Genomic DNA, 25,614 nt, shown 5'->3' with positions numbered 1-25,614 from the left:
TTATTTCAGAGAAGGCCTTTCTTAGTTAAGTTCCATTCAAATGTAATTTGCTCTGTTTAAACCAGCTGCGGCCATTTGAACAGCAGTAGTGACTTCATTACTCCAGGACTTGTGGCCGGTGATTGAAAATCATTCAGGATCTATTTTTGGAATCACCAATTGAGTGATATTGATTGTGGTAGCCTATTCGATGGAACAAATGAAGTTATATTTGTCATATTTGTATAAGAAATTTTGATAAAAATGCCAGTTTGGGGCAGACCTTTTATTAAATGTAAAATAAACAAGGTCTCGAAAAGGCTTAAAGAACTTCAAAGAAAGATATAACTTAACGAGGCCAATGAGTGGAGCTATGATGATATAACAACAGAGCGTGAGGCTTGAACAGAAAACAGCAGCCGAGGCACTCATGATGAAATGGAACCTTATCAGGTGTCGCTTAGGGTTTCATCACCATCCTGTTGATCAACTGGACTGCAGGAGGAAACGGTATACTCACTCTGAGCTGCCGCATACTCAATACTTTGTTTCAGAGTAAATACGGGATCCGATTCCGCCCACCCACGGATGACTGATCCGGCTCCATGCCTATGCAAGAGGTCTTTCCAGACAGCGAGCACACAGGTGCCACACAACACATGTCAGAGTAAGAGTGCTCATGGCTGGGGATATTGAAAAGCATGGCTTCTCTTCTCAATAACATGCACTTGGGAGCATCTTTTCTCTCTCAACCTACTGCACACGGACTCATTCAGGCTATTGCCTGGACATTGAGGCAGTGTAGAAACATCTTAATAACTGCTAAAGTTACCCGTGAGTTTTTTTGCAGTGAACGGCAAGCATTGTGGCCCTCTCTAAAATGTCAAACGAGACAGTGCCTGACAGTAGTAGTGAAGCCTACCTCGCACACAACCAACCACAATGCAGTTGAGTTTTTAGCTGTGGGATCGTGCATGGATTTTCAAGCCCCCTGAGACAATAGTTCTGATTGTCTGATCTCCTTGAGGAATGACCTCGTCCTTGTCACTGGTTCCTTTAGCTCATCCACACTCTCTGTCCCTATTGACACAAGGCACTAGCTCCCTAGCGCCTGTCTGTGAGTGACAGGAGCGCTTACACACAGAGACCACAGCCTTCCGTCACAGCTGGCAATATGCCAAGCTCAGCAACGTCTGGCCCGGAGCTGTAGGGATGTCGATGGGGAGGGATGTCGATGGGGAGGGATGTCGATGGGGAGGAATGTCGATGGGGAACGTGTGTAGTGAGTGACTTATCTCAGGGAAACCTCTCTGCCCCACATCACTGACACAGGAGTGGTGTCCCCCACTCATTCACGCACGCACGCACACACACACACACACACACACACACACACATGCTCTCTCTTCTCTCTCTCCTGTCTCTCTCCACTGGTCACATACTGGTTGAGTCAACGTTGTTTCCAAGTCATTTCAATGAAATTACATTGAACCATCGTGGAATAGATGTTGAATTGACTGAGCTTGGAATTTTGCATTCTAAAAGAGCAAGATGGTCTGTGTCCTCTTTAAGGCTTTGATCCTCTAAAGTTTTTTGGGTGGGCTTTTCTTAACAACACATACATTTTCTTACTGCTCTATTTCCAGAAATGCCCTGAATGAAAAAGTATTTACACCAAACAATAACTCCCGTCGGTAACTATGGTAACAAGGTTTGACCACAAAACTATGATGCAGAGCTATGTTGTGTATTAGTGATTGCAAGCATTGCCCTCGGTCACAAGGTCATTACTAAATGAGGATACGGTTATCACTATACTGTACTGTACTTCCACCACAGGAGGCAGCTGAGGGGACGACGGCTCATAATAAGGGCTGGAACGGAGCGAATGGAATGGCGTCAAACACCTGGAAACTATGTGTTTGATGTATTTGATACCATTCCACCTGTTCCGCTCCAGTCATTACCACGAGCCCGTCCTCTCCAATTAGGGTGCCACCGACCTCCTGTGACTTCCACATCCCCTCAGCCCTGGCTTTCTGTTTCTTCTCTCCGTCCTCCTCCTCCACTTCTGCTTTCTCTGTAACTGCCTGGTCTGTGTGGACACTGGGTATTCCCACTGAGAAATCCCCTGCACTTCCAACACTTTGATATCACTTCCAACACTTTGATATCACTTCCAACACTTTGATATCACTTCCAACACTTTGATATCACTTCCAACACTTTGATATCACTTCCAACACTTTGATATACAGTGAACTCCAAAAGTATTGGCAGAGTGACACATTTTGGGGGGTTTTACTTCTGTACTCCAGCACTTTGGATGTGAAATGATACAATGACTATGGTTAAAGTGCAGACTGTCAGCTTTTGATTTGAGGGTATTTTCATATATATCAGGTGAACCGTTTAGAAATGACAGCGCTTTTTGTACGGTCCCCACATTTTAGGGGACCAAAAGTATTGGGATAAATTCACATATATGTGTATTAAAGGGGGGGGGTTATGATATTTGTGAGTCTGTAACTTTCTCACTATCCATTGCAGCCATACCTCTTTCCAGCACTCCTGAGGTATCAGATAACAACTTGAGCTGCACCTGCTAGCTAAGTCAGTGGACTTTTGACAGCAGCAAAGTTTCTGCAGGGTCAAGTTGGGAATTAGCCCACTGGGCACAGACGTCAACGTCAATTCGTCTTTTATTTGACAGAGAAGAACAGGCCGTGTCCTCTTTCAGGCTTTGTCCCTCTAAAGTTTTTTTTAGGCTTTTCTTAACAACACAACACTTACTGCTCTATTTCTGGAAATGCCACAAATTAAAAATAATTCACACCAAACAATAACTCCCTTTGGTAACTATGGTAACAAGGTTTGACCACAAAACTATGACGCAGAGCTATGTTGCGTAGTAGTGATTGCAAGCATTGCCCTCGGTCACAAGGTCTGCCGTGTTACTAAATGAGGATATGGTTATCATGTTACGGTACTGTCCCCTCTGCTCCTTCTCTCCGTCCTCCTCCTCCACTTCTGCTTTCTCTGTAACTGCCTGGTCTGTGTGGGCACTGGGTTTTCCCACTAAGGAATCCCCTGCACTCCCAAAATTAGCACTTGTGCTTTACACCATACTATGGACGAAACCAGTATCTCCACTCTGGCCTATGCAATCAAATGTCTTTTAAGGGAAGCATAGAGGTGCTAAAAGGTGAATGAACAGGCTGGGAGGGAGAGGAAAGGGAAGGGGGCGGGGGTCAACTATGAGGTTACTGGTCATAACCTTTTCATTTGCACTTACCACACACGGGTGGAAAATGTCACATGAAGGTTCTAGTATGATCACCAGATTAGCTATTATGGGAGCACTGGCCTTCCAATGGCGAATGGTTTTCTATGGAGCTGAGGTCAGCAAGGTCACAGGGTCACATAGAGACTTTTATTGACACACAGTTACCAGAGCTATAGGTTTTTAGTTCCACCTAATGTCCTTTACTGTGGATAGTCTGTTTGGTGTGGTAAAAAAAAAAAAAAAAAAAAAAAAAAAAAAAAAGCAAACTGAGCAAAGTATCACTTGTGTTCAATTGGATCAAGATTGATGTCATTCTGTTTTCTTATGAATGACTGGAATCAGCTTAGAATCCATGAGGTTATAGTGGCACACTTGCTCTGTACCTTAGGACATCTCTAGGAGTAAAAAAAAACATGAAAAAATATTGAATTGATATTCACTGTGGCTGAACAACAGCGAGACAGACGTTGCCACGGCGATTGGGTAATCCTATCAGTCAGTGACTGTATTGAATGTGATTCTCAGCGGTGCTGTGCCTCTCCAATGTGTCATCCACCAAGATGACAAATGACCCAGGGTGCCTAATGCACTCGCTACACTCCACTCTCTGCTCTACTGATGGACGGACATAGTTGGAGGGAGGGAGGTGCACATCTGTGATGACTCATCTGGACAACCCCAATGAAATACACACACACACACACACACACACACATTCCCTCAGGGCTCCATGGGCTACACACACAAACAAAGCCAAGGAGGGAGCCCCGCCCCGCCCCTCTGAGAGATAAATGAGGCCGGTCACCTGAGTGTGTCTGAGGATGGAGATCAGCTGGCTCTCTGTCAGAGCCTCCAACGCTCCACTGGCTCTCCTCTGGGTATCTGGGAGGAGGGAGGCTGCTCTGCCCTCTGGGGCCGTTCCACTCCTAAAAAGATGATCCTTAACTCCTCAAACAGACTCCCAACCTTCAAGCACTCTGATAAATGGAGCTTTCACTTCTCATTCTCAACACCCACCCCACCCATTCCTCCATCCCTTCACATCCACCCACACATGCACTCCAGACGTCTATCTGATGCTGCATATTTAGTTGAGAGCTGCTAAATGTTCTGTCTCGGTTGCAAGGACAGACAGAATGTGCCATCGTTTTGGCTCTGCTGTTTTGAATTGCATCTCCCGATTTCAGCCCGGCGCAGATGAGTCAGTTCAGACAGTTCCAAATCAGAGTCCTTCAACAGGGAATAAACTCACACATACTGCTCGAGTAGCCCAACAAGAGCTATTACTCATCTCTCATTATTACTCATCTCTCAGCAGGTAGCCTAGTGGTTAGCGTGTTGAGCCAGTAACCCGAAAGGTTGCTAGATCAAATCCCCGAGCTGACAAGGTAAAAATCTGTCGTTCTGCCCCTGAACAAGGCAATTAACCCACTGTTCCTAGTCATTGTAAATAAGAATTTGTTCTTAACTGACTTGCCAAGTTAAATAAATGTTAAATAAATACAAACATTCTCATCTTTCTATACCGGTGCTATCTAGAATCTTAAAGGGTTCTTCAGCTGTCCCTATAGTGGAACCTTTTTGGTTCCAGTTAGATCCCTTTTGAGTTCCATATAGTACCCTTTACACAGAGGGTTCTACATGGAACCCAAAAGAGTTCTACCTGGAACCAAAACGGTTCTACCTGGAACCAAAAATTGTTCTCCTATGGGGACAGCTGAATAACCCCTTTGGAACCCTTTTTTTCTAAGTGTAGGATCTTAATTTGAGCCAGCAGGAAAATAATCGTGCAACAACAGAAAATGTTAATTATTATGTGAATTATAATTCTTGCCAAATTTTCATCCGGGCAAATCAAGTCTGACATTTTAAAGTGGAAATTACAAACTGTTGAAGCCTTTTTAAACCTTGAATACAGTTCAAGTTTGCATTTCCTGCCTCGCAGGAAAATTCTCAGCAACTAAAGAGGGATCAAATTCATATCCTACATCTGTATACTCACAAGCCATAGGGTTACTGCTATTGGCAGTCGACGAGTCATCTTGAGGTCTATTCAGTGTCACAACACTGAACTTCAGATCATTTTTACATTGGCTCAAACGGGACTTAGATGTTCAAGAAGGGTCATCAAATGGTCTACCTACCTAAACACAGCCGTAAGGCTTCATGAAAGACGTAAAAACTTAGTTGACATGTTTTAAAAAATATATTTCCGTGTTGGGAAAGGGGTAAACAAAGAAGATAGAAAGAGAGGAGAGGAGCACCCTCACACTTTGCACTCCCTTGCACACTCATTCGTGACAGCCTAAGTGTCAAACAGAAGAACACTGTCACTAGAGCCAGTGTGTGATCCGACCCCGCCCCCAGCGCAGGAGTCCAGACGGGGTGAGAGGAGTCCAGACGGGGTGAGAGGAGTCCAGACGGGGTGAGAGGAGTCGCAACAGACCAAAACAGGGAGGGAGAGAAAGAAAGAGAGACAGAGGGATTTAGATGGAAGAAGAGGCAGACAGTCAGTGTAGCAGACTGAGAGAGACCCAGAGAGAGAGTGCAGGCCCTGTACACTACAGTGTGATAGCGTGAGTCATGTTCTATGCGTCAATGTAGGAGTGAGGGAGCAGAAGAGTATCTGGGCCTTATGTGATGTGCTGTCCTGACCGTCACTCATTAGCCGGAGCCTTACAGACAGATAATTTGTCTATGGATGAGCACTACAGAGCAACTGAGGCTGCCATGAATCATGCCTGAGTTTAATGACGTGTGTCTCACACACACACACACATGGATGGGGGGTTAGGGGGTTGCGTCGTGGTGACATCACCACCCTTGGTGGCAGGGTGCTTTGTTTGGCCTGTAACAGTTACAATGGGACGGGAGGACGGGCCCCACCTCCGCGACGCGCACCGCGATGCTGAACAAAAACAAGGACTGGGGGACCCTGCGTTAAATATACAGGACTGTCAAAGATGGGCCATTAAGGATACATGTGTGTGCCGCTGCATGTTAGTGGAGTTGGCAGGTATTGAGGGGGACACAGAATAGACTCTCCCGCTCCCCTCAGCGCACACACTCGCAGGTTTCACGCATAGCATGCACATCCGTGAAACCCCAGCAGGCACATCAAATCAAATCATATTGGTCACATACACATGGTTAGCAGATGCAATTGCGAGTGTAGCGAAATGCTTGTGCTTCTAGTTCCGACAGTGCAGCAATATCTAACATGTAATCTAACAACTACCAAATACACATAATTCAAAGTAATGGAATGGAACAGGAATATGTACACATAATGCCACGCTACATCCGAAAGCCAGTCTGTTGGTGGTGGTGCATATGGAGGCCAAAGGGGCCCGACAACAATACAACCGAAACAGAGCCATTCACTTCAACTCTGCCCACACAAGTCGAGAGGGCCGGACACAAAAGAGGGAGAGAAGCAAAGGGGAGAGAGGCGAAGGGGAGAGAGGGGAATCCATATGTTACACATTCATCAGGGACAGGAGAGGAAGGAAGGGGGCTGGGGTGGATACTGAGGCAATAAGGGAAAGTAATGGGGTTGAGGGGGAAGCGGTTTTGTGGGGTAGGGGGAAGAGAGTGGTGAGGGGTAAGAGGTTTGAGGGGATTGGGGAAGAGAGGGGGGTAAAGAAGGGCTTTCAGGAAGAAAACAAGATTGACAGTTAGAGAGAGAATGGGATTACAGCATGATACCATAGTAACAAGCAGCAGCAGAAGAAGGTCTGCATTAAAGAGTGGGAGAGAAAAAACTTGAAAATGGGTTTGTGAGAAAATGTTGGCCAGCTTCGTTGATTGTGTGGGAGGTGTCGTGAACCCATTTCGCAAAGCTAATTAAAATGCACAAAACATCAATGGCAAGAATAATTCATTTATTTCTTCTTCAAATGAGCCTGTTTACATAAGAAACATGGCTGTGATCCCTCCCGGGCCAGAACACAAGCAACAGTTTAGAACTGTCAATCCAAAACCTCACATGGCAGCTGCCTCCATGAACAACGTGCGATGAAATGAGTCGCTCGTCAACTGCATTAAAAAAGCATGAGACAGAGCCTGCTATTGGACAGCATAGGTGTGGAAAAGAGACAGCGTTGTAATGTAAATGCTGAGCGTCTTCATTCCAAATGTACTGAATATATTAGGCCACTTATAACATGGTTGTTAAAGCAGGGGGATGAGTAGTACACGAGTCCAGTATCTGCAATACAAGGTTTCTGTGTGACTCATAATATGGCTGGGTGCTATAGAAACACTTTGATTCTACCGTTACTGTCTGCTGGTGGCTGAATTCTCTCTTTCTGGCTGTGGGCAAATACAGTGGGGCAAAAATGTATTTAGTCAGCCACCAATTGTGCAAGTTCTCCCATTTAAAAAGATGAGAGAGGCCTGTAATTTTCATCACAGGTACACGTCAACTATGACAGACAAAATGAGAAAAAAAAATCCAGAAAATCACATTGTAGGATTTTTTATGAATTTATTTGCAAATTATGGTGGAAAATAAGTATTTGGTCACCTACAAACAAGCAAGATTTCTGGCTCTCACAGACCTGTAACTTCTTCTTTAAGAGTCTCCTCTGTCCTCCACTCGTTACCTGTATTAATGGCACCTGTTTGAACTAGTTATCAGTATAAAAGACACCTGTCCACAACCTCAAACAGTCACACTCCAAACTCCACATTGGCCTAGACCAAAGAGCTGTTAAAGGACACCAGAAACAAAATTATAGACCTGCACCAGGCTGGGAAGACTCAATCTACTATAGGTAAGCAGCTTGGTTTGAAGAAATCAACTGTGGGAGCTATTATTAGGAAATGGAAGACATACAAGACTACTGATAATCTCCCTCAATCTGGGGCTCCACGCAAGATCTCACACCGTGGGGTCAAAATGATCACAAGAACGGTGAGCAAAAATCCCAGAACCACACGGGGGGACCTAGTGAATGACCTGCAGAGAGCTGGGACCAACGTAACAAAGCCTACCATCAGCAAGGGCATTGAAGATGAAACGTGGCTGGGTCTTTTAGCATGACAATGATCCCAAACACACTGCCCGGGCAACGAAGGAGTGGCTTCGTAAGAAGCATTTCAAGGTCCTGAAGTGGCCTAGCCAGTCTCCAGATCTCAACCCAATAGAAAATCTTTGGAGGGAGTTGAAAGTCTGTGTTGCCCAGCAACAGCCCCAAAACATCACTGCTCTAGTGGAGATCTGCATGGAGGAATGGGCCAAAATACCAGCAACCGTGTGTGAAAACCTTGTGAAGACTTACAGAAAACGTTTGACCTCTGTCATTGCCAACAAAGGGTATATAACAAAGTATTGAGATAAACTTTTGTTATTGACCAAATACTTATTTTCCACCATAATTTGCAAATAAATTCATTAAAAATCCTATGATGTGATTTTCTGGATTTATTTTCTCATTTTGTCTGTCATAGTTGAAGTGTACCTATGATGAAAATTACAGGCCTCTGTCATCTTTTTAAGTGGGAGATCTTGCACAATTGGTGGCTGACTAAATACTTTTTTGCCCCACTGTAAATATTCACAAGGAGGGTGATTGGTGCTCCGTGTTGGGGAAGCTACTCTGAAAACATAGTTTACCAAGCTACTAATAACTTCACACTGAAAGAAGTTAAGCTACACTAAAACGTCCCTTAAGAAAAATATAGTTTTAGTGTTTAGTATGTATCAGGAGCCCCATTAGCTGCTGCGAACTGAAGTTACACTTTGAAAAAGTAGTTCACTACAACCAAACTACTTTGTGATAAAAAAAAAAGATATCTAAATCTGAAATGTCATAGACTACAAATTGCAAGAACAGATCACTCTGGAGTCAGATGTTAACAGAATGTGCATGTTTGGCCTATTAAAAACCAACACTTTTTCAAGTAAAAATTTGTCAGGTCTGATAATGAAAGGAAATTCTTGCCTATTTCACACATATTTTATTTTCTTGCAAAATAATAGTGGGAAGTTCCAGTAGTTAGCTACACCTCTACATGGCAAAATAGTAATTAACTACTGAAAACACTACCTAGATTTGAATTGATTTGAACCACAAAGCGACTGCAAAATGGAGTTAAATTACTAGTCGAACTACATGTAGATCACTACTCCCCAACACTGTTGATGGTGAAAATTCTGTATGGAAAGTGATGAGAGTCTGGAACAATGAGGTGAGAGTCTCACCTCAATGAATATTCAATGCCTCTCTCTTCTCTCTAATTTACCTCCAATACATTTGTGCCCAAAGGGATGAGTGTATCGAGAGCAAAGTTCACTAAACAGAAGAAGCAAACCACCTCTTTTGGGGGGGGGAAAGAGGAAAACACATCCTATATTAGCTTTGCTTGTCCTCCAACACCTGAATTCTGGTGGAATGTGGTCCAAATGGACCTATTAGTTATGGTAGGCTACCAATAAAAATGTTTTTGGTCATAATGTCTCCACAATCCTAACCTTCAAAGAAAGAATGGTTGAATTTTAACAGTGGCTTAACTCTGAAACTCTCAGCTAAAATATACATATTATACCATGGGCCAAGATCAAAGTAAACCTCCACAGCGGTCTAGGGAGTTTGAATTAGTTCAGCTTTTAGCCCCCTGGCTGTGCAATATTCAGAGTTTTGACCTCATTCATACACAATTATTGATGTAGAAGCTTGAGTACCCCTAGGCTTCCCTCAGCTCCTCCCACCCGCACTCCTCTTACACCAGACCAGTAGGCTCCCTAACGCTCAGCTTTACTTGAAATCTTTCATACGGTCTGGTTCCTCTCAATGTTTCTTCCACAAGTGTTTCATCTCAATGCCAAATGTCACCTTCAGTATGCTCTGTGAGAGTTTACACCTGGCTTTTGTAATAAACAGTAGTCTGTGACAAATGACTGTGGAAAGCGCTACAAATACATTTAAGTGGATACACTATTCTCATCCATGCTTGTATGAAGCGAGATACCACATTGGTAAGTAGATAATGCCGTTGTAGCTATTTTCAAAGTGTACTCTGTATTCCTACATTCTCCAGAAGATGTCATGACAGAAACATTGTAATTTGCTACATGGCAGAAAGTGAGATTCCACCCTATTGGTAATGTCAGCACCAGATAGGCATAGAGACAGACAGAGGGACCCTGGCAAAGAGATGGCAGGCAAGTGCATTTCCTTTGTAGCCTATCCTGTACAACGTAGCTAACCAAACAAGGGCTATGGTTAAGTATACAAATACAGCAATGCCTTGTCCTCTTATTCAGATTTGAATAAATTGTGTTCACCTCGTTTTTGAAACACAAACCATATTTTCCACTCGAAGAGTCAAAATTGACCCGTTAATGTCTCTTGCCATCAAGCTGTCACTCATCTCTGTAGCTCCACAGCAAGAGGCCTTTTAGTCTCAGTACAGGCCCCAGCCATTATAAGTGGGCCATTTTACCATCCATCAATGGCCCCATTATAATACAACAGTGAAATGCACCTAATTTAATTTTCATGTGATGGCTGGACTCAAGTCATGTTAACTTAAGGGTCAACTGGAAAGGGCAAATTGTATCATTGAGTATTCTGACTTGTAGAATTATGGCCATCAGTTCGTAGATAGGTAGTCCCGTATGGCCGTTGGTGGAGCATGGTGTTTGCAACACCAATGTTGTGGGTTTGACTCCCACGGGGGACCAGTATGAAAATGTACACACGGGATACTGTAAGTTTCTCTGGATAAGAGTGTCTGGTAAATGACTTATTTAAATAATACATATAGTTGATTTGTGAATGATTTAAATGTTTAATAGGCCTACATGAGAAACGCAGTACCATGCAGTCAGTCTGAAGGCTTGGCACAATGTCGCCATCCAGTGGTAGCCATTGAATTAACTTCAAATCAACCACACGACAATCATTATCCTATACTTTGTTTAATATTCCTCTGTCTAAACAAAATTTGCTCCACAAAGAAACATTTTATATTCAAACATCTATGAAACAAGCCCTCAGTGTTGGCAGGTCTAGTAATTTTTTTAAATGTAACCTTTATTTAAAATGAAACATTTCAAAACAATTTATTAAGGCAGAGAAAATTAAATATTTAAAATAACATTACCAGCCATTTCTAAACAAATAACTTAATTCAACTCAATTCAGTTTATACTGATTCAGTAGTTTAAGAAAAGATAAAGCCAATTTAAAGATACATCAATAAGCTGCCCTTTTCCAGGCAGACTTACTATAACAGCTTGCAGCCACCAGCACCAACTGAATTATTTTCACAATCATATCTATGTATGTATAACATGCATGTATTGTAGGTTGCTTTTAGACTTCTATTCAGTCTTTTGACCAATCAGATCTGAAAAATATCTGATGTGATTGGTCAAAAGACCAATTAGTGGAAAACGCTCAGAATTGGGCTGCCTGTGTAAAACGCAGCAGTTAAAGGAATTTTCTTTAGGCAAAAAAAAAACCATTTCAGATCAGCAGTATGTTCTGCAAACAGACCCAGTTTAGTGGTAGAGTAGCCACACCAGTCACTCTACTTTTACAAAAAGGATTCTGAGGAAATAAGGAAAAAGCAAACCTCCAAACCACCATTTAAAATGTCAAAAGCCAGATGTTTTTCAATGTATTTTTTATCCATCCATCCATAACCATGTATACAGAAAACAGACAGGACATCCCTGCAGACTTTTGTTCATTGTGACAGTATTCATTTGATAACAAGGTGGTAGTATTTATACGAATTTAAGCCACAGGCTTTAAATATACATTTATCTATATACACACACTTACATTAGAGAAAGCTATCACCAAGCAGTAGCACTGTCAAGTACATCAGTTTCAGGCAAAGTTAAATGGTTCTCTGGTAATACAGTAATACGTTTAAAACAACAACAAACAAAAAACAGTACAATGTGGAAGGTATCAAGAGAAATGGAAAAGAACAAGTTGAAATTCTAGGGTACTAGCTATAGGTTAGCACCATTTGTATATAGGATTTATTCTTTATCTAAAAAAAAAAATAAAAAAAAAAAGTGCGTTAACGAGACTTAAAACCATAAAATAAAAACTAAGACCTACAATGCCGTTGTGAGATGAAATGAGACACTCCTCCACATATTTACTTGGACAGTGAAGCAAAACAATTTGTCTCTACTCCAGCATTTAGATGAGATTCAAATATTTCATTTGATTGGACTAGATACATAGTGCTTTCATTTCTAAAAAAGGAAAACAAATATTTATTAAAAGAGCCTTAAATTAAACAGAAGGCGACATTCTGTACTGCCACCTCGTATGAAACATTGATCTCAAATCCAAAACGCTGGAGTAGACATTTAAAGTTTTGCTTCACTGTCCAAATAAATACGTAGGGGAGTGTAAATGTAAAAAAAAAAATTTTTTTTTTAGCTATGGAGGGTTCCGGAAACACTGGAGTAGAATCTGTCTGGTGGGTGGGACGAACACAGCTCTAGCTAGCCCACATAAAATGACTACCTATCCCAGTTATAACTCTCCATAATACTCACATGACACATTTAACCCAGTCCTAAACATTTGTTCGAGCTTACAACACATTTTTCTGCATGAATATACCTACAGTTGAACGACAGATTGTTAGAAGGAACAAAATTCTACGAATGTCGTCATCGGTGTCAAGTAATGTTTAAAGAGGAGTTGTTACCAAGGGCTTTCTTTAACAGTTTTATATGGTTACATTTTATAGGGGTTTTAAGACAGCACTCCACTCAGAGGCAAAACACTAGTAGGTGTACCAAAACAGCAAAAAACCCTTCAGCATTGTGGGCGACCGACCAATGGTGCACCTGAACACAAGGCAGATAAAAACTCTATTCATCATCCGCTCCACAGGTGGCGCTGGTCCTCTATTGCAGACCCAGTCTCCCTGTCCCTCGCTCTCTTCCGACTGGCGTAGTCATTCGGAACGCCGTGCTAGGATCTGATCTGACTGGCCTTCCCACTCCGGTCCTGGAGAGACGGGAAAAAAAATAGCAAAAACGGGACAAATCAGCGCAACCGTTCTGTCGCACAAGCTTTGGATTAGGCAGGAAGAGGGAGGCGAGAGAGACATGAACGCATGGTTCAGCAATTACAATTGAGCTCATTTGGAAAAGTCTTGAGATTTTCACGCAGCTAGGTGTTGGGCATTCGTTTGTTTGCAGGTTACCTCTGCATCTCTGCTGGGATTTTGAATCATGTCTCTGTAGAGTGTGTGTGTCCACTCACATTTCAAAAAGAGACATCAGTTTGAAGGCAGTTTTAGGAGGAGCTCTAGGGGATAAGAGGAGCTCGTCTGTCAGAACGAACTGGAGAGCAGAGATCTAAACACACATTCAGCCGCTTTCCTCCGACTCAGAGCCACTGGCCTTCACACGTGTCCAAGGCAAAAACACCATTTGATTTAGACATGTAGCCTACGTTTGAACGGGGGCTAAAATTTTTAAAAAAAAGAGGAACACAGACACATGTATGGCTACGGTATAGTGTGACCTACAGCTACACAGACACATGTATGGCTACGGTATAGTGTGACCTACAGCTACACAGACACATGTACGGCTACGGTATAGTGTGACCTACAGCTACACAGACACATGTACGGCTACGGTATAGTGTGACCTACAGCTACACAGACCTATTCCGTACTCCTCACCCACCCAACAGAACAGACTTTCAACATCACCAACATTTTAAAAGAACATAACCTTCCCTTTCGTCCTACTCTCACACCGGCTCATCCAGTTAGGACTGAGGCAGGTCTAAGTCTTGGTGTTTGATTGGGCGAGTGGGCGAGAGACTGAAGACTTGCCAGTTGTTGGGTCGCTGGGGTTCGGGGCTCACTCCGGGCCGTACCCTACCTCTGGTGGGGGAGGTTTGACGGTGACGGGCTGGGAGGAACGCCGGGGAGGCGAGGGTTTGGGCTGGGCTTGCTGCTGCATCGGGTCGTAGTACGTCACCCCACCGTACACCTGCGACTGGCCGTACACCTGCGACTGGGCCTGAGGGGAGGTTAAACGGTTTACGCATGAGTGTAAATACCAGCATGTTTGTAGCATGTGCTACACATTCCTAAATGTTAACGGTAGAGTCGAACACCCCTTATACATTTGCCAAGAATTGCAGAGCTGACAGAATATTGCAACAGTAATGTTGCACTGGGTAGAATATATAGCAACATTTGACATGCAGATATGGTAGCTATGATGTCGAGGGCAGAGGTCTCACCGGGGGGTTGTACATGGGGGGCAGGGTGGCTCCTGCCGGGTAGGGGTAGTTGGTGTTCCCAAAGGTCATGACACCCGGCGGAGGGTAGAATGGCGGGGCCAACAGCTGCTGTGGAGGGGGCTGTCCAGGGGACATGGAGACAGGGGGAGCAGCGTAGAGAGCCGGGTTGGGCATGGGGCCGCTCGACTGGTGGGGGTGTAGACCTGAGGGGAGACAGGAGGGGTTCATGGGTGTGACCAGACAGACCCATACAGTAGCTAATACCATACCGGCATTTCTGGTCAGGAGTAGAAGTGGCCATTTAAATGAAATTGTAAACATTTTGAAAAAAAAAAAATCCTTCACCGAAGGACAGTTCCCCTCCCCCACAATTAAAATCAGTGCATTTAGTTATCACACAACTACCATTAAAAAAGGTCACCAGTCATCATAAAAGGGAAAAAATAAACATACCTAACGCAATAATGCTGTAACGTTAGGAGATATGAATCTTTCGAAATTATTTGCCACGAATATAAAGCACGTCATCATTGCTAACAGTTGGGAAAATGTCAGAGTGAGACAGGGAAGCGACAACAGCAAAGTCCCGTACGGCAATTAGAGGTTAAATTAGGTAGTGAAATGCAAACTTTGCAAAGTGGAATTGAGCTACAATGGCAGTACAGGTAGAATGCTCAACTATCTGAAAGGGAGGCACTGCGAGACTCGAAACATTGCTGGCAGCAGCACAGGACCCCAACAAAAGACAGGATCTTCACAAGAAAAGTGCGATAAGGGATGGAGAAAATAACAGCGCTGATTACAGAAACTATTGCAGTTAATATGCAGCCATTGTCAATGGTAGAGGATGTCGGCTTCAATGCCCTGATGGTATATCTAGAACCAGACTACATGAAAAACTGTGAAGCCCCGGAAAGTGAAATTGTACAATGATTGCTCTGCAATCTGAACACGCGGTCATACATCATTGCCACGAGCCATCACATTGATGAGAAGCGGGACATTAAGTCCCATGTGCTGACCACCGAGCATGGAGAAGAGGCACACAGGAGAGAGCCTACCATCATTGCTGAGTGGGTGGGGGACAGCAGTAAGGTGAGCGCCGTCTGGCAGCCATGACTGGGGTGGATTGAGCGCCATTGCCCCCTAGTGGTCATATGAATAACCATATCTCCATTGTGAATTCACATGTCATTTTATGTTTTTTTTTCTTATCGTTAAAAAAAAAAATGGTTGAAGACAAATTGTACATTTTTCACATCCCTAGTCTGGAGTCAACTTCTTATGACGTGAAACACTTGTTGAAAAGCACTATACAAAGTAGTTATTTTTCTTCATTAATCCAGTAAGAATAACAATTCATTTGAGAGTTGAGAATTTAAGCAATACTATTACCGAGTTGATTGAACATGTCTTCACTTGCATGGTGATTATGCAGAGTTAAGTGATGTTCAAGAAAGCTTGTCATCGATTTATTTTTTTTGCCAGCGAAGACTCCAGGCCAAGTTCATATCTGTCATCTTAGTTGAGGGGTAACTGCTACCCACACCATGTATTTCCCTGGCAGCAAGTTGACAGACACTAACCTGGGTGTCCTGGGTGGGGGAGGTGCATCTCAGGCTGGACCAGAATGCCCTGGGGTGGGAGGGGGGCGGGGCTGTCGCCGTGGGAATAGATTGGTCCTTGGTAAGACACTGCAGGAGGAGACAATATAGCATTTACACTCTACAGTATATTATTCTACAACTCCACAACCAAACCAAAAGTATGTGGACACCTGCTTTTCAAATATTCCTAAATCATAGGCATTAATATGAAGTTGGTCCCCCTCTGCTGCTATGACAGCCTCTACTCTCCAGGGAAGGCTTACCACTGGATGTTGGAACATTGCTGCGGGGACTTGCTTCCATTCAGCCACAAGAGCATTAGTGAGGTCGGGCACAGATGTTGGGCGATTAGGCCTGGCTCGCAGTCAGCTTTCTAATTCATCCCAAAGGTGTTCGATGGGATTGAGGTCAAGGTTCTGTGCAGGCAAGTCAAGGTCTTCTACACCGATCTCAAAAAAAAAACATTTCTGTACAGACCTCACTTTGTGCACTTTAAGCATTGTCATGCTGAAACAGGAAAGGTCCTTCCCCAAACTGTTGCCACAAAGTTGGAAGTACAGAATATTCTAGAATGTAAGTTATGCTGTAGCATTAAATTATCCCTTCACTGGAACTAAGGGGCCAAGCCCGAGCCATGATAAACAGCCCCAGACCATATTCATGCATTGGGGCAGGTAACTTTCTTCTGGCATCTGCCAAACCGAGATTCGCCTGTCGGACATTTCTCCACACAATGCGTTTCCACTGGTGCAATGGCGGCGAGCTTTACGCCACTCCAGGCGACGCTTGGCATTGCACATGGTGATCTTAGATCTTTCATGAAGCTCCCGACGAATAGTCCTTGTGCTGACGTTGCTTCCAGTGGCAGTTTGGAACTCGGTAGTGAGTGACGCAACCGAGGACTGATGATTTTTACCCGCTTCAGCACTCAGCGGTCCCATTCTTGTGTGGCCTAGCGCTTCACGTCTGAGCCGTTGTTGCTCCTAGACGTTTCCACATCACAATAACAGCACTTACAGTTGACCGGGGCAGCTCTAGCAGGGCAGAAATTTGACGAACTGACTTGTTGGAAAGGTGGCATCGTATGATGGTGCCACGTTGAAAGACCCTGAGCTCTTCAGTAAGGCCATTCTACTGACGTTTGTCTATGGAGATTGCATGGTTGTGTGCTCAATGTAATACACCGGTCAGCAACGGAGTGGCTGTACAAGCCATATCCACTAATTTGAAGAGGTGTCCACATACACTATATATACACACACAAGTATCTGATGTGGCAATCAGGTAATCATGTGTTAAACTATAACATAAGCTACGTGTTTATGAAAGCTCCACAGATACCCGTGTACCCTACCATTCTAACTAACCTCTCAAAACAGTTAAAACATTTTAAAACAGCTTTTTAATGCAGCTAAAACATGTTGTAGTTTAGTACTGATTCTACCAGAGCCTGGCTCTGAGCCTATGGACAAAGACACCGGCTAGTGTGTGTTTTCAGTTGTGCCCTGCCTTCTGGTGGTAGTGTGTGGCACTGACTCACTGGGCTCGTAGTAGTGGCCCTCCATGACCCCTATGTGCATAGGAGGAGCGGGCTCCGGGCTTGGCCTCTGGCGCTGGGACGAGTACCGCTTTGCCCGGTTACCAGCTCCCTGAGATGGAGAGAAAGAGGATGATAGCTAACCGAACCACTCAAAATGTCAGGTAAAAAATGCCAGATTTCCCCTTGAAGGCAACATATAAAAATGACAAACACAAGCAGGCCTACTCACCAGCTCTTCTATGTTACTGTATTGTGGAGGTGCTCCACCCATGTGTATAGAGCTAGGGATGCCTGCAAAGAGACGAGAAGAGGGTCGACAACGCGCAAGCAAAACAAATCCAACTAACTGATCAACTGCGGCTGTTTAGTTAGTTACAGTGAGGAACACGTTACATCGTATCATGACAAAACAGCTACCAACGTGTAGTTCTAACTAGGGTTTCTGTCCTGACAAAATGTGTACTTGAGGCACTTTAAACCTCAGGTGCCAAAAGTACATTTATTTTCGATGTATTGCACAATAAAAACCTCCCAGGCTCCAGACTATGTGCAGGGCTTAGGAGAGAGAGAGACTTCCATTCCCACACTACCGTCTGCCCACACTGCTCCACACTGACTGCAATGGCCTCATTATGTCAACCAGCCACACTGAGCGGTCAGCAACTGACCGACCAACCAACTCAGTGCTGCACCAGGGAGCTGCTGCTTAGCTTCACCTGGGATGCTGGTGCAGTGGTGACTGAGCTGCTTGTAACAGTGCGGCTGGAGCTCTGAGAGGGTGTGTGTCACTACATAATACTCAAAATAAAAAAAATAAAAGGGGTAGAGTGAGCGAGAAAGGAGAGAACAAAAGAGAAGGCTCACCCCTCATCTCAGCGCGTAGATATGAAGATGGGTTCTGGGGCCAGTTCGGTCCGGCCAGGCTGAGTCTGGTCAGGTCCTGGTCCAACCCTGCGAGTACTGTCCCCTGGCTGCTGTCTCCAGCATCCCCCTGACTCTGACCGGGGCCATGCCACGGCTCACTCTTCAGGGCCGAGGAAGAGACGGTGGAGGCAGGCTCCTCAAGGGAGGCCTGCTTGCCCAGCTCAGTGGCCCGGGTGCGAGTTCTCCTGGCTAGGGAATACGACTTCTTCTCCACGGGGCGCTCTGGAGCTGGGGAGGCATCGTGGGTAACCTGGTTGTCTGCCGGAGGAACAGATCCCCCTCGCTGCTGCTCCTGTCGTCGTGGCGGTGGCGCAGAGTCCCTTTCGCGATCTCCCTTGCCACTGTAGTGGCGATTGTAGTACACGGACTGTGACGTTGTCACTGTAGTTGTGTTGCGCTCGTCATCCTCCTCGCTGCGGACCTCTTCCACCACGACCGAAGGGCTGCGCTCTGTATGGGCCCCTCTGTTCCCCCGGCCCCTGGGGCCTTGTTCCCCGTCCATGGGCGGTAAACTCCGGGTCTGGAGGGGCTCGGCGGGGTGGGCCTTGGGGCCTGGCCGTTGGGACTCCTGGTTTCGGTCATTCCTGTGGTGTGCCTGGGGAGGGCGGTTGCCCTGGAAGCCCCGGGGAGGGGGGTGGGAGGAGGGCCTGGGGGGGTTGTTGCTGCGCTGGGTGTTTGGGGCTGCTGAGGGGGGAGGACCAGACTGCTGCAGGGCCACGGCTGGGGGGGCGCTACAGCTGTTGGGGTTCCCTCCTTGCTGCCAGGAGGTATGGACAGGCCTCTCCCAGTCTCCGTCCTGCCAGCGCTTGTCCCGGACTGGAGAGGTGCTGTGTCTGCAGGGGGAGGAGGCGGCTAGTGTGAGGACAAGCTGCAAGTAGACCAGCAATGGGCAAACTATGGTACGTGGGCCAGATTATGTTTTGTTTTTTATTTATTTTTAACATCTAAAACGAGATAGTAAGTATGTAGAATTTATAAATGGGGACCTATATATTTTCAAAGAATTTTCCCTTTTCTGTCCTGCAAAAAGCTCTGCACTATCTATTTTTACCTCAACGTGACCCTCATGCCAAAATGATTGCCACCCCTGTAGTTAACCATTGTGGTTTTTCGCGAGATGACATTGTAAGGGGGTGACATTGTGCCTGTTAATATAAATTGGCACGATAGACAGTACTGGTGGTTAGTGTTACAGGCTGTCAGGGACATGGGGATTTGAACACTGGGCCAATAGAGTTGAAGGGTTAGTAGTACCTGGGCTTGCGCTGTCTATACGACCGCTCATTGGAGACACCTCCGTTGCGGATGTCATAGCCATAGATCGCAACCAGCTCCTCACGTGACTTGGGCGCCTGCTCCTCCTCCCTGAACCTATCGTGTTCCCAGCGACCCTCATCCTTCCACAGCTTCCTGTTACGACCCTTAGGCCTGGAGGACAGGAAAGAAGCCACAAATATATCAATAAACGGGTTTACCAATGAAACAACACCCATCTATTACTCAGGGATACAAACTGTTGAGGGCCCAAAAAGGGGACACTTTTTTGTTGTTGCACTGAAACATGCTAAAAATCCCTGCTAGGGGGAAATGCAGGGTAACTAATTAAACAACAAGGAATATGATCTACATGATCAGTCTGAGTGTAAAATAAGTGCTTCATGTGAACCTAACTCACAGCTAAAAAATGTAAAGAAAGCAACCCAATGTTACTGGTTGCCTAGACTTTACAGCAAATTACACTCAAAGTCTTGAGGAAAAAAAACAATACACTAATATTGCAGTTAGCCATGACAGCCTTCATAATAGAACACTTGTGACCACACACACAAATATTACACTTGGGGATTTTTAAAATATTTTTAAGTAGAACGCATGACACAAACAAGCATTCTGTGTTTGCTCTATTATAGCGGCCACTATAGAGGACATCAATCAGGTGCAACAGGCTCAGTGTGCAAAAATAACGTTCACTTAGTAACAAATGAAATCCCCCCCCCCCCCCCCCCTTTCAGTGGTTTTGTGAACGATAGGCTGAGCCTGGGATACAGCCAGTATAGCTCCAAACGCCCATCACTCGTTCGCTTACAGCCAGTAGTGATCCAAAGCCTCCGCCTCTATCCCCAAACTTTTCTCATCGGATCTACACGAATCACATAGGTCACCTATTTTGGATTCAAAAGGGCGAAATTCATCAAAAGGTGACTAGTTTGCATCCCTGATTAGTAGTTATTAGGAGTTATTCCTCCTTTCTGTGTGGTTGTTGGTCACGTTTGGCTAGTTCCAGTTGAACAAAAAACATTTCATGGATAAAAAGGGTAAACGCTCCCCCTTTACCGTTCCTCCTCCTGTGCATTTCCTCTGACGTCGTGCTCAAAGAACATTCCCTTACGGGGGATATAGGCTGGGTTATTACGATCCTGGTCATCATCCAGCTTCTGGCCTGGTTTAGCACCTTTATTCTCAGAGTCTTCTGTGCTTTCCTAGTAACACAAGAGTAGAATTACTCAAAATGATTGACCAAGAGGCCTATATTTGTATGTGATTCCTCAACTCCATTTTCTTTTCAATTAACCATCTTACCTGTCCATCTCCGCTTTGCCGCTCCCCTGCCAGGTTGCCTTTGTCTTCACACTTCACTTCTTTCCTCATACTTTTCTCACCCTCCCCATTCTTTCCCCCTCCCTCCTGCAGCTCCCCCTCTGCAGCAGGGGTGTCGGAAGCAGGAGTGGGTTTGGGCCCAGCAGCCGGTGGAGGGACCTCTTCCTCCTCCTCACCTCCCTGAGAGAGAAAACACAAGACTTGTGTTAGTTTGCTCCATGTGTATCATTATACTGTCAGAGAGCTCAATGCAAATATCCTTGGAGTCCTACTTATTGCAGTCAAAACCGTCCATGCATAGTGGACAAATTAAACTTCACATCAGAACCACAGTTAAGACCTCATTAAGAGGATTCCAGTACCATCATAGGCATTGCAGTGCACGAGTACATCAATTGTAAATGTTTTTATTTTTCTGTATCCTGCAAATAGGGGCTGCTACAATGCAGAAGGTCTGTGTTCCGAAATACCGGTACCTGTATCAATGGTTGAAACCTGCTCATCTTTTCAGTCCCTCCAGGATTTCGCTGCAGCAATTCTGACATTTTGCATGGCAATATGCAATGATTTTGTCAAATTTGTTACAAAAATGCACTGACGAGGGAAAAGCTTGTGATGTGTGCTTAATTGAACAATTTTATGCAGTAAATGTGCAGTGGAATTGAAATTGTGAGCCCTTTTTAAGTGTGGTGATCAGTCAGTTGTATGCGATAATTTGACTGTTTTATGAGGTAATAGTGCAGGATTGGTCAAATTTGCAAGCCCTTAAATAATATACTAGGAATTGTTGATTTAACAAAACAAAAAAGGGGGGTCTCAGAATAGAAAAATCCTGGAGGGACTCTCCTTTCATGGTGATACACAAAACAATTTTCACAAATACTTTGGAAGTTAGAAACATCATGATCTTTCCAATCTATTTGTTGGGATATTCTGTTGGGAGAATGGGGAACCTTGTGGTAGGCTCATGAAGCCTGCATTACTGAAATTCAAACAACCTGGTTAGTCATATACTATTTTGCCCATGCAAATTATTATTATTATTTTTTAATTACATTCAAATTTGACCCTAGTATACTCTGTTCAGCAGTGGCAACTTACCTCTGAATGGGAGCCATTCTCCTCAGGATCTGCGCTTTCATAGTCAGAAAGGACAGCTGCAAAAATAAACATCAACTGTGGGAAATGCCTCAGATGCGTGCATCATTCTAGATAGGCCATTGGATTGCATCAACAAACACTGACTCACCTTCTCCTACACCATCTTCACTTTCCTGTTAAGAAAGGATAACACTAGTCAAACAATGCGACTGAACCGACAACAAATAGCAACAGTATGTAGCCTACACACCACTGACAGGCAAACATGATACCACATGATACCAACTCTCCACAGATGTGGAAGCGGAGAGGTTTTTCTATCCACAACCCAGACTGACTTACAATTAATGGTTTCCTAAACAAAATCTAATCCAAACCTGGCCAATGCATCCTGTGTTAGACTGTCATTCACATAGATGTCCAGTCTTTTTGCAGTGTCATTGTGGTCTTTCCCTGTTAACTTTTTTTTTTAGATTCTTCCAGATCAATTTAGAATTTCCCTTTGCTTCACCAATTATGTTGATTAAAAAAAAAAGTTTGAGTCACTCATTGGCCCCATTACCAAGGTCACCAACACATCTATTGGTCATGGGGTGTTTCCAAGGGTCTGGAAGTTGGCCATAATAACATCCATCTTTAAATCAGGTGACCCTGCTGAAGTGAGTAACAGGCCCATTAGTAAACTACCTGTGGTGTCGAAGGTTGCTGACTAGTGTGTAGCAGAGCAACTGATGGCCAACCTCAACAGCCCCTTCACATTACACTCCATTCAGTTTGACTTCAGAGCAAAACACACCACAGAAAGGCCCAACTGCTTTCTTCTGGAAAATGTGAAGTCCAATATGGACAAAGGGGGCATTGTTGGGGCTGTATTTCTAGACCTAAGGAAAGATTGACACTTAACCATGAGGTTCTCATAAACAACTGTCCCAAGTTTTAACTTCTCCCCTGACGCCTTGAGATGGATGAGCTCATACTTTGAAAAGGCAGAACCCAGTGTGTCAGAGTGAGCAATGAGCTGTCGACCACTATCAGCTATGAGGTGGGCGTGCCCCAAGGATCAGTACTGTTCAGCCTGTCTTCTGTCTGTACTGGATCTGAAGTTTAAATGTATGCAAATTATAGTGATATAGGTGCATGCAAAGAGCAAACAAGCTGCACAAGAACTCACTACTGTAATGGTCCAGGTTACAAAGTGTCTCATGTTTGCATCTCAAAGTATTTAAAAAAATATAACAGTCTGCATGTTCTTCTCAAAGAGGGCAACTGATGATCCTGAGCCAGATGTCTATGTCAGGTGGTATCCGATGTTAAGTATCGTGGCATTATACTTGAGTCCAACCTCTCGTAAAGAGCAGGTGAAAAGGGTGCCTCAAATTAATTCAACCTAGCTAATTTCCGATTTATACGAAATTGTTTGACTAGGAGGTAGCAAAACTGTAAGTCAAATCTATGATAACACATCTTAACATACTACTTGATTAGTTGGGCCCAACATTAAAACCCATTCAGTCCATCTACAAACAGGCTCTCAAAGTGCTTGATAGGACGCCCAATAGCCATCATCACTGTTATATCCTCAGAAAGCATGAGCTCATGAGCACATTTAATCAACCTGCTTTCTCTGTGAGAGCTTCCCATGTCTGGAACACACTACCACCAGACACACAACTGCCCTACATGTCGCACCTCAACAAAACATGGCTAAAGGCCAATCAGACTTGTGAACATAAACCTTAGTTGTATATTGCCACTTTCCATGCTATAGCTTGTGGGGTGTGGAAACTGTTGCATTGATGTATTTTGTTGCTTTTTGTGCTATTGCTCAGTCTGCGTGCTACGTGTTGCTTGTCCTACGTTGCTCTGCAAGTGCTCACTGCTCATTGTCTGTATTGTTGTTTTTAATAACCTGCCCTGGGACTGCAGTTGAAAATTAGCTGGCTGACTAAAAAGTGCACTTTTACTGAAACGTTGATTAATGTGCACTTTCCAAGTCAAATAAAAATATAATCAAACAACCATTCATTATGCCAAACATGGATTCCTCACATCACTAGGGATTTCGATAAATATCAACAAGCTTTGGCGTAGTGGTGGCCATTCAAAACAAGAGGGTGAAGTCAAGTTCTTTCCTGATTACTGGACAAGAAAATGACTTAAAAATAAGGCGTGATTGGTGGAGGTAAATATCGTAACTAGTTGACGTTAATTATGGTCACATTTTCACAGTCAGTAGTGGAATAACTCAACAATATCAAAGCTCCCTTTGGATTTAACATTAGCATAGCTACTACTAGCTAGTACAGTAGTTGCAAAGAGCTTAACTACAAACACTGATAGTACAGTAACGTTATTTAGATAAATTAAACACTTCCCTATAACCATTAGGTAACGCGTTACCAGCGTGGTAAACATTCTAAGCTAAAATTACAAAACAAAGTTAGCTAGCTCCAACGTTAGTTTACGGTTTGGCGCTGCAGACGGTTCCCGGCAAAACATGAGTTAGTTTGTTGATTTATGAGAAACATTAGCTGGACGTGGCAAACGCAAAACATGGGGATATGACTTGGCCTAAACACCGGACAACTATCCGCCCAACACCGTTCCATTCCCATAGCCGGGTGACTTGTTGACCCAGCCATGAATTAGTAGCGAGCACGCTAACGTTAGCCGAGTTAGCTAGTTATCCAACTAATCAAGTCCTATTAATTGATCGGCTTCGCGTCTCGGGAGTAAGACTCACACACTCGGATTCAGCATCGTTTTCCGGCACCACACGAACAGCTGGTGCCTCTACTGGTTCAGGGTCCCGTACTCGGGGCTTTGTCGTTGGCGAAAGGGACTTTCCACTTTCTGATCCCGAACCAGATTCATCGTCCTCCTCGCTGTCCTGGGATGCGCGCCTCCTTCGACGTCGCCGGTCCGCCATCTTAGGAATCAGATAAAGGAAACCGGAAGAATGCCAGGAATTGTGGGTGAATGTTAGTTACGCAATTCCGCCCTAGCCTACTCGATCTTTTTTCAATCAAGGCATTTCAATCTTTCTGCCAAGTTCTCTTTTCAATTAGCAAGTGTCGTTAATTGGTTGAAGCATTTTGAAATTATTAAAAAATGATTATGATGACATTTGTGAACAAAATTATAAATCTCCGGAAATCTCAAGAGGTTGAATGAATATGAATTATTAACCAGAGACAATATATTGATAGTGATAAAGATGAACTTTCACTCATACCTAATTCTTCCAATTCCCATTATGTTCCAGTGCTTTCAAGGTCATTTTATATCCTGCACTTATCAAATCAGGTAGACACAATTCAAAAGAAA

The 25,614-nt window shown here is 44.2% G+C and overlaps 1 protein-coding gene across 3 annotated transcripts; it reads right to left on the bottom strand.

The window, feature by feature from the left end:
- Positions 1-11,176: 11,176 nt before the first annotated feature.
- Positions 11,177-25,459, bottom strand: LOC110486181 (protein CASC3). Of its 3 annotated transcripts, none has more exons than XM_021557600.2 (13): positions 25,031-25,459; positions 22,436-22,460; positions 22,288-22,343; positions 21,169-21,366; positions 20,923-21,068; positions 19,843-20,016; positions 18,529-19,421; positions 17,894-17,955; positions 17,665-17,773; positions 16,104-16,211; positions 14,518-14,720; positions 14,151-14,291; positions 11,177-13,260 (listed from the first exon to the last, which is right to left on the bottom strand). In XM_021557600.2, exons 1-13 carry the CDS (start codon positions 25,214-25,216, stop codon positions 13,225-13,227), a joined length of 2,337 nt encoding a protein of 778 aa, XP_021413275.2. In that variant the 5' UTR covers positions 25,217-25,459; the 3' UTR covers positions 11,177-13,224. The 3 variants fall into 3 exon arrangements, with proteins under 3 accessions (XP_021413275.2, XP_021413276.2, XP_036796738.1); XM_021557601.2 differs by having other exon boundaries at positions 14,102-14,291; positions 25,031-25,456; XM_036940843.1 differs by having other exon boundaries at positions 22,288-22,362; positions 25,031-25,148.
- Between the last annotated feature and the right edge of the window lie 155 nt (positions 25,460-25,614).

Source organism: Oncorhynchus mykiss, chromosome 13, assembly GCF_013265735.2.
Source record: "Oncorhynchus mykiss isolate Arlee chromosome 13, USDA_OmykA_1.1, whole genome shotgun sequence".
Classification (NCBI taxonomy): Eukaryota; Metazoa; Chordata; class Actinopteri; order Salmoniformes; family Salmonidae; genus Oncorhynchus; species Oncorhynchus mykiss.
The sequence above is the reverse complement of the archived record's forward strand: the minus strand, read 5'-3'. Positions and strand labels throughout refer to the sequence as shown.